Raw genomic sequence first — 12709 nt, 5'->3', positions numbered from 1 at the left:
CATTCCTAAATTTAGAAGAAATCTTCTCCTCCATTTATGTTGAGAGTGAGAGATATCTTTATGCAATCATATGCTTCTAAATTAAAAAATAAATATATTTATGTACAAACTGACTAGCTAACTGGTGCTAAGTAGGACTCCATCCATATTTATATCATTAATTGGATACATGAGCCTTTACATGTCATAAAACAAAGAAAGCATGCAAAAATAAGAAAGAGAAAGCCTTCAGATAATGTAAAAGTGTCTAGAAGTGGCAAAAATAGGAGCTCCTCTTCACTAGGTGTCTGTAGGAGTTAAACTGCTGTCAGAATGCATTTCTAATGCATGGCAAGCTCTAAATTTAGAACTGGTAATTAAATGTCAGCACACCTCTAAATTCTCAAAACTTGCAGAAAACCTCTAAAAATGCACACCTATGCACCTAGTGCACTCGTGCACCAGCGAACCTCAAAAGCAGGTTCCAAAAAATGTAAAAGTTTACTAAGTGTCCAAATTGAAATTCTAGCTTCGAGGTTTTGTTCCCCTTTATACTAAATCTATGCTTGGGTATTTGTACTTGAATTTCTTAATGATTTCAGTGACTTGAGCTACATATAGAAAATCTAAGGCTTCATATTTATCTTTTACTTTCTATCTGTAGTTGCCGACATCGATATGAGTCTCTGTGAAATCTCCAAGTTTTACATCCAGCTTTAATAAGGATTCTTTTATTCTAAATGCTTGCTTGATATCATCATCATTAGTAGCTTCCTCAAAAGTTTTCAAGAATTGTTCTACTACTACTCCTACCTTTATTAATTTCTCTCATGCATCATCCTCAAAAATGTTTAAACATGTATCACTATAATGTTTCTCAGCTTCCAAAATTTTTTCTTGGGTTTGATCCTTGAGCCTATGAATCTTTGCATGTAATGTCTCCATTACTTTATTACCATCCACAATCTTTTCAATTTAATTATCAATCTTGTCTAAGTCCTCAGTTGTATACACTTCCATCAACATTCAATACCATTGGCTTTTAATTGCCTCTAATGCCTACAAATCCTTGCCCCAGGTATGTACTTCATCCATCAGACCAAAATCTTGATTCAAAATGGCCACAAGCATGTCCACATTATCTTGCATAACATGCAAAAACTTTTGATTTCCTTGAATGATCTATACACCCTTTCCCTCAAAACTTTCTCTCCACTGCTCACAAGCTCTCAAAAATGGGTCTAACTATACTGCACCCTTATTCCTCTTCTCTAGTGCTACATTCAAGGTTTCTTCAGGGTTTGTGAGATCTAAGGGACCAACAACTTCACTTAGATATCCTTTTAGGATCTCATTTTGTCACCGAAGTGATATGAATTTTGCCCCATCTTGTTCCAAGCTCCTAAATCCTTCATTAATCCCTATTGTAACCATGAACTTAGTAGTATCCAAGGTAGTTTTCCCAAGCATAACCTCCCTAATCTGAAAATCTTGTGTAGTCAATTCTTCAACATTTGAATGCAAAGGAGGGATAGCCACATGAGAAAATAAGTCTTGGCTCTAATCACTCATGATGAAGGCTAATGCCCATGAATCTTTTGGGGGTGATTCAAGACTCCTTACAAATTTGATCAATTCCATCCTATCCTCTTCCTCTATGGTCTATTGTTTCTTCTTATTTCTTATCACTTCTTTCCTTAGCCACCATAGGATATTCTCAAATGGAGATTTTCTTTTTGAGGACAAAGGAGTTTTCTCAACAATGTTCTTTCCCTTATCTCCCCATACTGGAGTCCTCTCCTTTTGTACAAGATCTATACTAGGAGTCTATGTTTGTAGAGTCCATAGACCTTATCTCGATATATTGGGAAGTTTGCTAAGGTTTTTCACTTATTTTCCCTTCCTCTAACACTTCCTCGATGGATACATGTTGTGGTTCTTCCTCTTGTCCTACTTGTACCTATTCTTCTTCATTTTTTGGAGGAAGACGAGTAGTTGATCCCTTATCTACACAAAATGTGACTTGTACTAGGGATGGTAGGGCTACTTCAAGACCATGTGGCTCAGGTGGCAACTAACTCCAATCCTCCTATAGAGGTTGGTAGATTGGAGTATCTCTGACTTTTTCTCCCACAAACTCAGTGCCCACTGGCATAAAATCAAAATCTAGCATCTGAAAGACATCAGTTCCCTCCACATCCTGCTCATCTATGCATTTCATCTTTTGATGTTGTAGTCTGAATGGGTTTCTTAGGAATAGATGGAGGTGTGATGGTGGAGCTTCTTCTCCTTTTTGACTCTATGGCTCTTGCAAGATGAGTCCTTTGGTTCAAAGGTAGATTATCCTCTTTGTCCTCATCTTCTTCTTCTTCTACTTCTTCCAGAATAGGTTTAGGGATTGATGGGAAAGGAATCACTTTCTTAGTGACCTTTTGTCTCCTCCTTACCAGAGTCTTGATTTTTCTCTTTGTAGGCATAGAAGGGGAGGCTTGTACTTCTTGTGAAGGCACTACTTGTATTTTAATCTCAGCTCCTCCTTGGCCTTGTTTAGCTAGTAGCACTTGATGATCATCTTGAGCTTGTGTAGCTTCCACATTCTCCAGCCCTTATACATTTTCTTCTCCCTATTGTGGAGGTATTGATATATTAGAATAATGCTCATAATATTATAATAGATATTCATTGTTATTTTTACCATTTTTTTTTAATATATTTATTATAAACTTTACAATTTATAATTCAATAAACATCAACTAGATTAATAATGTTACGTGATTTAACGTATCATTTAATAAAATTATTAATACAATTAACACTTATTGAAATATAAATTATAAAGGTTACAATAAATATTATTAATTTAAATATTAAACAATTTATGATTTATTTATCTAATTGATATTAATCAATATTGACTAGATAACTAACCACAAATATTTAATATTAATGATAAGAATAAGATATGTATTTTTCTTTTAAAATAAAATTAGAAGTATCTTGAGATATTTTTGAAAAAGTCATAATATGAGTCATGTGTTGATGAGACTTGGAGGATTGAGGAGTTATTGCATTCTTGAGACTTTTGTAGGTCTACCAGGAGATGTGACTGCAATTATGAGGGGTAGTTGATGATATTATCAGACCATTCCTTTTCGGCTATTTTGTACACCTTTTTGTATTCTTTTCAAAACTTAAGTTGGCCTCAAGAGTTGAATCTGACCCAGCATTTATGGCTCTTAAAAATGTAGTTGGGTAGAAAAAGCATATGTATGAATTGGGGATTCATGTTATAGAGGGTTCTAGTTTTTTATGCAGAGACATATTTTTGAAGTGATTTCTTGAGATCCTTCATGGTGGTCACTTGCAGATTGCTTGTAACTCAGTTTTGAGAAGTGTTATTATGTTGTTACCTTTGAAGCTGGAATAAAGAATAGTTTGGAAGCCATTATTGGGTTCTTTTGTTGTATGTGAGTTCTTTTGTTTCATTCCAGCCATGGTTTACCCACAACCTTGGAATGTGTCCATGTTTCTCCAAAAGGTTAAGTTTTCTACAAACTTAATAGGGCACATTTTTGGTAGATAATAGTTTTTGGCATGCCTCGTGGGACCAGTGATTGAGTTTTCCAGTCATCTTTTCAATATTTTTGTTGTTGTTAGTGTGTATAGCAGTATTTTTAGCCTAACAGAGGTTTCAAAATTACACACTTGGTGACTCTAAGCTTTGGAAAAGTAGAACCAATGTATTACAGCATATGAGAAGAGTGTAAACAAGAAGTAGCTCTTAAGATTTTGACTATTTATAGTTATCTCCACCTAGAAGAAGAGGAAGAGTAACTGAAAAGCCCAAAAAAGATAGTGGTTTATACAAGAAGAGCTAAGTCTACTCCTACTGTAGTTAGATTGTGTCTTGTTGTTCTAATTTTCACTACACCAGGAGGCCATTTTTCATAGGTTCCCATGGCATGACAAAGGAACTAGCCCTTCATCTGATTTAATCAGGGTAGCCCTTTGAATCTAGCTCAACATGATGTCATTCATGTGGCTACATTAAAAAGCTTACCATATTTTACAAGTGAGGATCAAACCACCCCAGTTAAGCATATAAAATATGTGGCTAATCTTTGTGCCTTGCACCATGTTACAGAAGATAATTTTGTTGTTAGGTTGTTGGCTACGTCATTTAAAGGAAAAGCATTATAGTGGTTCAGAAGGCTACAAGTGGGTTCTATCGCTGATTGGGATCAACTTGGTCTTGAGTTGTGAAACTTTTTTGAAGACAAATCCGACCATCTATCCCTGGTAGAGCAACAGTCAACTATCAAAAGGGCCCCTCATGAGCAAGTAATAGATTTCAATTTCCATTTCCAAAGGACGTGGGAAAGAATTCCACAAACGATAAGACCCTCAGCTCAACATGATTTTTTATATTATTTAAGGGCTTTTAATAGTGATATAGTAGTCATGATACAATCTATGCAAGCTATTACACTTCTAGATGCTTATGACGTAGCTATAAGAGTAGAAAATGCCTTATATAGGCTGGAAAAATTGCCCCAAGGCCATCTATGTCAATTTTTCCAATAGCACCTGTAGTTTAATCGATGATACCTTTGCAAGCAACACCCTTAACTATTATTCCAATAGCACTAGCATTGCCAGCACCTAATAGGCAACCCAATTTGCACGGTAGTGCCCTTCCAGCTCAATCTATAGATTTACAAGAGATTAAGGGTATTGTGCAGACTTTTGGCAATGAATTTGTGAATATGAAAAAGCAGCAAAGTCAAGGATATAGGCCTTACCAGCCCTCTTACCAATCCCAATATCAGCAAAATTAGGGCAATAGACCACCTTATCAGCCAAACAACCAAGGACAAAGACCAAATCTTAATATGAGACCTTATCAACCTTATAACCCCAATGTTGCTAGCACCTCAAATGAGCTAGTTCCTACTCAAAACAACCTAGTTCAGGATTATGAGTGGTGTTTTATGTGTAACCAATAGCATAATCAAAGCACTTGCATGAATGGGGTCATAAATCAGGCCTTGATGGTTCAAAATTTTCCAAATTCACAAGATAATGGTCCTAATGAAGTCACTTTGTAGCAGCATGAAGGCAGACCACCAGAGACAACTTTGATGAATTGGTAGGATGATGATTTTTGTGGCATGAATTAGGTTTTTCTCTCTATTGCAGACAATATTAGAAGCAAAAAGAGAGAAATAGAGGGTGGTCAGCAAGATACAAGCTCATCTAATTTTGAGAGTATGCAAATTTTTCCCAAGGGTTCAACCCCAGCTAGTAACAAGCATCCTACAATTTTGATACAACTAGCTAGTGTTAACATTCACGTTGCTACTGCAAAAGCCCAATCTAAGGTTGGTATGTCTTCTTTTAATATTTTTGATCATATGAAGAAGGAAAATGTATCTATTTCCATGAGGGATTTTTTGGGTGTCCCAGGTCAAAAGGACCTTCTGCAATCAGCTTTATCAGGTTTAAGTCTTTCTGGTAAACCTGAAAGTGAAGAAGTTAAATTTTTAATGACTAATGTTGTTACCAAGAATGAGCAACAACCCCTAGTAGTCAAACACCCACCCTTTTACATATCTCTAATTATAGGAAAACACTTAGTCCACAACTGCATGATTGATTCAGGTGCGAGTAGCTCGGTGATGCCCAAACAGAGTGCCAACAAGTTGGGTATCAAATATGAGCCACTTGAAAAGGGAGTGGTACAACTAGATGGGATTGTTGTTAATACCATAGGGGTCATTAATAATCTTGATTTAACCTTGCAAGCTTGCCCAAATTTTTCTATCCCACAAGATATTTTTGTCATAGAGCTACCTCCATATTTTGCTATATGTTTATCAAGGGATTTTACTGCCAAAATTGGAGGTTATTTGTCATTTGATTGGTCTCACATGCTATTTAGAACCAAGTATGGCACCAAAGTTACTATAAGATCAAAGCCTATAGCCAAGGCACATATTGAGCCTTATTCTCAAAGCCCCATAAATGTCAGCTTGCTTGTGAGTGAGCAAGAGGAACAAATTGAAGTTCGAGAGGGTAACACTCAAACTGATGAAATACCAGATATTCTTTTTGATGAATGGGCCTTCTGAGATCAAATTGAAAGTCCATGTGAAAATGTAGGACAAGCTGTTTTAGGCATGTATTTAATACAAGAGATTGATTCCTTCATTTCCAATCTAGAAAAAAATGCAGAAAAACAATTTGGGCAGCTAGATAATGAAGTTTGGGAGCTGTTCTTTGATGGTGCAAGAAACAAGGTTGGAGCTGGTGGAGGTTGCATGTTGATCTCCCCAAGAAGTGAAAGGTATCTTTTAGCTTTTCACTTCTGTTTTAGTTGTTCAAATAACACAGCCGAATATGAGGCCTTGATCCATGGATTAGAATGGGCAAGAAGGATTGGTATCAGCTATTTAAAGGTGTACAGGGATAGTGAGTTGATTGTTAATCAAGTAAGAAACCAAAGTGTTGCCAAGAATGAGCTACTTAAATCATACAAACACAGAGTATGGGATCTTCTTGATGGTTTTGATGCCTTCAATCTAGTTTCCATACCCAGAGACCAAAATAAGCATGATGATAGACTGGCTACCATTGGTGTTGAATTTGATATTCCAAAAGAAATTACCAATGAAAGAACCAGCCAACACATCAAGGTCATTATTAGACCTATTGTAACTAACAACAATACACATTGCTAGGTCTTTGAAAGTGACCAGCAAATAGTCAATTTTTTAAGAGAGGAAGCCAAGTTTTCTCAGGCTAACTAGAGGAATTTTCAGCATCAGTATGCTGGTCATATTATTCAACTAAAAAGAAATAAGATGTCAAAGGGTTTGGTCACCCTTGAATCCATTTTTAACACTAATGAAGAGGTTGAGGTATTCAAAGAAAAGTTGTTAAAGCTAGGAAAGGTGTGCAAAGCAGAAGAGAAGCATTCATTTATCCAACTTTTTCAGGAATTCGACGATGTCTTTGTGTGGGAGTATGGTGATTTGAAGGGGTTTAATCCCCAACTTTCTCAACACACTATTGAGCTTGAACCAGATGCTAAACCAGTAAGGCAAAACCAGAGGCCTTTAAATCCAAAGCTGGAGTTGCTTATGCAAAAGGAACTAAATAAGTTGATTGAAAGTAATATCATTTTCCCTATTAAGCATACTTCTTGGGTCTCAAACCTTGTGCTGGTAAGAAAAAAGAGTGGCAAAATAAGGCTGTGTGTCAATTTTTGAGACTTGAATAGAACTTCATTGAAAGACTAGCATCCTTTGCCTTCTATGGAGTAGATCCTTCAAGTAGTCTTAGGATCAGAAAGGTTTTCCTTGCTAGATGGATATTCAGGTTATAATCAAATTTTAGTAAGGGAAGAAGACTAGTTTAAGACAGCTTTTACCACCAAGTGGGGTACCATGGCATACAAAAAGATGCCCTTTGGTTTGACCAATGCTAGGGAAACCTTTCAAAAAGCCATGGATATGGCTTTTGATAAGCTAATGTATAAGATTGTTTTGGTTTACCTAGATGACATCACTATTTTTTTCTAGGGAAATGGAAGATCATCTAAAGCACTTAAGACAAATTTTTGTAAGGTGTAGAGAGTTTGAGATATCCCTTAATCCCAAGAAATGTTTTTTTACAGTTCATGAAGGTAGATTGCTTGGTTATGTGGTGTCTAAGTAGGGTATCACCATAGATCCTGAAAGGATAACAACAATCTTGGCTCTTCCTTTGCCAGCACACAAGAAAGGATTACAAAGTTTTATTGGCCGAATAAACTTTGTTAGAAGGTTTATTCTAGATATAGTAGACTTGTTGAGCCCACTAACAACCATGTTGCAGAAAAATATACCTTTTAGCTAGACTAAAGAGGGGAAGAGCAGTTTCGAGCTGATCAAGGAGGTACTTGCAGGAGCGCCTACACTTGTAAATCCTAATTTTTCTAAATATTTTTTCTTATATGCATATGGGGATATTGACTCTATCTCAGCAATGCTAGTGCAACACAATGATGAAGGCCTAGAATAGCCGGTGGCATTCTTCAGTCAAGGTCTTAAAGAGTATGAGCTCAAGTATTCATTTGTGGAAAAACATGTGCTCGCTATTATAAGGAGTTTTAAAAAGTTTAAGCACTCGTTGTCAAATAATAAGATCATCCTAATGGTCACTCATCCGAGCGTCAAAGAATTCCTTTTAAGTAAGGATTTAAGTAATAAGAGAGCTGATTGGGTGACTAAGGTGATGGAATATGACGTGGAGATTAAGGTCACCAAGCTAATTAGGGGAAAAGGGTTATGTGAGCATCTTGCTGATGCTATAAGAAGAAAAGGAGGAGGTGAACATTCTAGTGTCCTAGTTATTCAAGATGATGAACAAGCTATTTTAGATTTTTCCACTGATTAGGTGCAGCAAATGGCACATTTTCTACAAACTGGTGAATGTCCGCAGGATTTAGACAAAGCTAAGAGAAGGTATTTCTGTTTGCAGGCTACTCCTTATGTTTTACTGAAGGGTGTTTTGTTTAGAAAGGATGCCAATGGGATGTTATTGCAGTGTATTCACTCTGATAAAGTGGAAAGAGTCTTAAAAGAGTTCCATGATGGAGAGTCAGGAGGTCATTTTGCCCCACGAACAATTGCATTGAAAATCATGCGTGTTGGTTATTATTGGCTAGAATTGTTTAAAGATTGTTATGCCTAGTCTAAAAAGTGTGTGAAGTGTGCACTCTTTTCAGGCAAGGAGAAGCTCTCAGTTATGCCCTTACAACCAGTTCAAGTAAGCCAGCCTTTCATGAAGTGGGGCCTTGATTTCATAGGACCTATTAATCCACCATCTAGCGCTAGTCACAGGTGGGTGCTTACAGCAACAGATTACTTTACAAGGTGGACGGAGGCAGTTGCTTTAAGGGATGCAAATGAATTTTCTATTCTAAGTTTTTATGAGGATATAGTTACCAAATTTGGTGTCCCAGAATCTATAATATCTAACAATGCACTGGCATTTGTTGGTTTTAAAATAACTGATTGGGCTATCAAGCATGGTATCTACTTGAGTACATCTTCAAACTACTACCCTCAAGGGAATGGTTTGGTGGAAAGTACAAATAAGAACTTGATAAGGATCCTTAAGAGGACAATGGAAGAAAATTAAAGAGTTTGGCATTCTCTTTTAAAGACTGCATTATGGGTGGACCGTGTAACTCCTAAGCGGTCAATTGGTAATTCTCCATATATGTTGGTATATGGGAAAGAAGCAAGGTTGTCTTTATCAGTTGAGCTTCTAGCTCTTGATATTATGTATCAGTTACAAATGTTTGAAGAAGAGGACCTTATGGCAGTCAGGTATGCCAAATTAATGGATCTAGATGAAGTTAGAAGAAAAGTTATGCAAACTTTGGAGTATCAGCAACTGCAAACTAAAAGAACATTTGATAGGAGGTCTACTCCTAAGGTTTTCAATGAAGGAGATGTTGTGCTAAAGTGGGATGTATTGAAAAGCAAGCCAAGAAAACATTCAAAGTTTGACAACTTCTGGAGCAAGCCTTATATTATCTCAAAATGTAAACAGCACAATGTTTTTCAATTGTCAAGGTTGGATGGCAACATGGAGCGAATCCTAGTGAACGAGATTCACCTCAAGCATTGTTTCTAAGGTAGGATCTATCCTTGTATATAATAGTTTAAGCTGTTTGGTTTTCCCTAAGTGTTGTTCCAGCACATGTTTGCTTTAGTTTCGAGTGTTTTCCTATTTTCAATAAAGAGTTTCCAAGTTGCTGCATAGCTAGGCAAAGAAAAATAGTGCTACATGCATGCAGATACCATAACCACATACCCATGCTTACATATATGCACGTGCAATAGTATCCTCAAGTCTAATAGTCATTAGGCAGTCCATGTACAAGTCCAAATGCACATATGGATACCCATCTATAACACCTACATACACCCAACACACTCTAATTTGCCTATTTCTGTCATTATTTTTTGTGGTTTAGCTATATGAGAACATGCAATAATTCCTTTCAGCTCAGTGTCACGAGCATAACTCATAATGATGAAGAATTTCTTCCTCACCACTACAAGAAATACCAACAACACTAAGCTGAAAATAACAATCACTTATTTTCATACACCCAAATTGACTTTGTTTCCCAATGGATAAGCTACTGGTTTTCCTCATGTCTAGCAAGCAAACAAGCAACAGAAATCACCAAAAATGTTATAATTTTTTACTACCGATTGTACCAAAAAATTTGAGCATATCAAGTAAAAAAAGATTTTTTTTTTACCATATGCAATGCATTAAGGGATTACAAGTACAAGTATTCATTTCAAGTCTTTCAATTGTATTTTCAATATAAAGGATTTCATCTTTTATGCAATTGAAATGAAATATATTCTGTTGAATATAAACCTCTCACACAAGGTCATGAGAGTAACCTTAACTAATCTTATGTAGATGAAAATATACAAAGAATAGATGAAATAAATGCATGGGAAATAGTAAAGGAACCAGCCATTTCTTGGGGGTATATGGCTGGTGTAGGTCTGCTGGATCCCTTCTGCCTTGAGTCAAGCTGTTGTCTTGGTGTTTCCAAGTGCTCTGATATCTTCAAATCCTGCATTTTTTAAGAAGAAATGGGTTAGATCTTTAAGATCTAAGCAATGATGGCTCCTAATACTACATACAAATGCACGTACATCAAATGATCATATTTCCTATCTAAATAGGAGCAGTTAAGTACATGATCAAATAAAACAGAAGGAAAATCATTTTTCTTTTGGGTCAAAACAGACTAGTATTTGTAACAGTCAAGTGTTTTTTTAAAAAGAATGCAGTAGGTTGTTCAAAGTGTTGTTACACTAAAAAGATTTAAGATATCCACTTCAAAGGGATAAAAGTTTTTTTACATGTGTCATGAGCCCATGCTCAAACCTTGTAAACAAAATTCATTGATAATACAAAGAGGAATGAAGGATAAGATGCTACAGAATTACAATGAATGAATAATGATTGCTATCACAGATTGCAAACATGTGTACCACTACAAGAAAGCATGAGAAGAAATTCTCAATATATTGAACTAAAAAAAGTTTAATGAAGCAGCTATATGTGATGGCATTCAAAAAAATGCAGCAATCAATCTTGAAAAAGCAACCAGACTCCAAAGAAAAACCAATTAATATTAGCAAAAGCATCAGAGCCCATCTAGAGTTTTTGAGACTTCAATATGAAATATTTTTGAAAAGGATCAAAACTAAACAAAGTCTTCCTCTTATGCAATCAAGTTTAACAAGTGGCTTGAATAATATTTCAAAAAATTCAAACTTTGACAATCAGAATAGAAAGGAAGTAATACCAGCACATTGAGAGAAATGTAATCAGCAAATAAACTCCACAAGCAGAATAACAACAACGTATTTTCTTCATTTCAAAACCTAAATGAAAGCAAATCTGACCTGGGTTGTTTTATGGAAACAAAATATAGGTTCCAAAATTCATCTTGCTTCAGCAAAACCCAAGTGAGAAAATACATCAATGAATTTTTTTTCTTGAGAAGCCCTCAGCATATATTTTATGACAACAACAAAACTAGATGCAGCAAACGCAACAATTCAATGAAACAAATGCCCATTGCTAGAAATGATAGAGATTTAAGATCTATCTTAGTGATAACAAAGTTTGAAGCTCAAGTTTAACAATGGCGGCTTCAAACCTGCGAGCTCAAAAATGGAGTTTTCAAAGCCAGAATAGTAATGTATTTTATATGCCATAAAGCAATCAGAAAAGGAGTTAACAAAACCCAAGATACACAAGGTTCCAACTAGTAGAATCAGAATGAGAGCAACAAAATGACCAGATCTTACCTCCGTGATTTAACATGATGGCTTCATCTTCAACAAATGGAAAAAACCAGTAAATCTCAAGCATTGCGGCCATGAAGATTCTTCAAACCCTCATTCCTCCTCTTCAATTTTTGAAAACCTCCAAAATGAATAAATGAAAAGAGTTTGGGGCTGTTTCAATGTTTCATCTCCCCTTTTTAATTTTCCATAACATTTGAGGTCTGTGGATTTTCTTTTTATTTTCCAAAGTCTTCTTTTCCATGTCGAGAACCTTCTCCTTTTTTTTTTTTGCTTGGCTTTATTATGTTTTTGCAAAAATATCTCTCTAATTTTATTTTAAAGGTAAGATAAATGCTTTGGATATGCATTATAGTATAAGAGTTTGATTTTAATATATCAATGGAATTATATTATTAACATTATTGATCCGATTGATATATTAGAATAATGCTCATAATATTGTAATAGATATTCATTGATATTTTTACCATTTTTTTTAATATATTTATTATAAACTTTACAATTTATAATTCAATAAACATCAACTGGATTAATAATGTTAAGTGATTTAACGTATCATTTAATAACATTATTAATACAATTAATACTTATTGAAATATAGATTATAAAGGTTACAATAAATATTATTAATTTAAATATTAAATAATTTATGATTTATTTATCTAATTGATATTAATCAATATTGACTAGATAACTAAACCACAAATATTTAATATTAATGATAAGAATAAGATATGTATTTTGCTTTTAAAATAAAATTAGAAGTATCTTGAGATATTTTTGAAAAATTCATAATATGAGTCATGTGTTGATGAGACTTGGAGGAT

The 12709-nt window shown here is 35.1% G+C and overlaps 1 protein-coding gene across 1 annotated transcript; it reads left to right on the top strand.

Moving 5' to 3' along the window:
* The first annotated feature begins 6158 nt into the window (after positions 1 to 6158).
* On the top strand, positions 6159 to 9666 carry LOC149534523 (uncharacterized). Its single transcript, XM_089806033.1, has 5 exons — positions 6159 to 6674; positions 6978 to 7205; positions 8419 to 8629; positions 8750 to 9105; positions 9190 to 9666. The coding sequence occupies exons 1-5, from the start codon at positions 6159 to 6161 to the stop codon at positions 9664 to 9666; spliced, it is 1788 nt and encodes a 595-aa protein (XP_089662159.1).
* Positions 9667 to 12709: the final 3043 nt, after the last annotated feature.

Source organism: Cupressus sempervirens, chromosome 10 (genome assembly GCF_028749045.1).
Source record: "Cupressus sempervirens isolate cs-2001-9-10 chromosome 10, ASM2874904v1, whole genome shotgun sequence".
NCBI lineage: Eukaryota > Viridiplantae > Streptophyta > Pinopsida > Cupressales > Cupressaceae > Cupressus > Cupressus sempervirens.
Note: the sequence above shows the minus strand (reverse complement) of the source record. Positions and strands in the feature narration are given on the sequence as shown.

What these genes read in the sequence shown, in the direction of transcription:
- LOC149534523 (XM_089806033.1), top strand. Translation starts at nt 6,159, where the DNA reads ATGTATTTAATACAAGAGATTGATTCCTTCATTTCCAATCTAGAAAAA. An exon ending in GAACCAGCCAACACATCAAG is followed by an intron (nt 6,675 to 6,977) that starts GTCATTATTAGA and finishes CAACTTTTTCAG; the next exon opens with GAATTCGACGATGTCTTTGT. An exon ending in GGGTCTCAAACCTTGTGCTG is followed by an intron (nt 7,206 to 8,418) that starts GTAAGAAAAAAG and finishes TCCACTGATTAG; the next exon opens with GTGCAGCAAATGGCACATTT.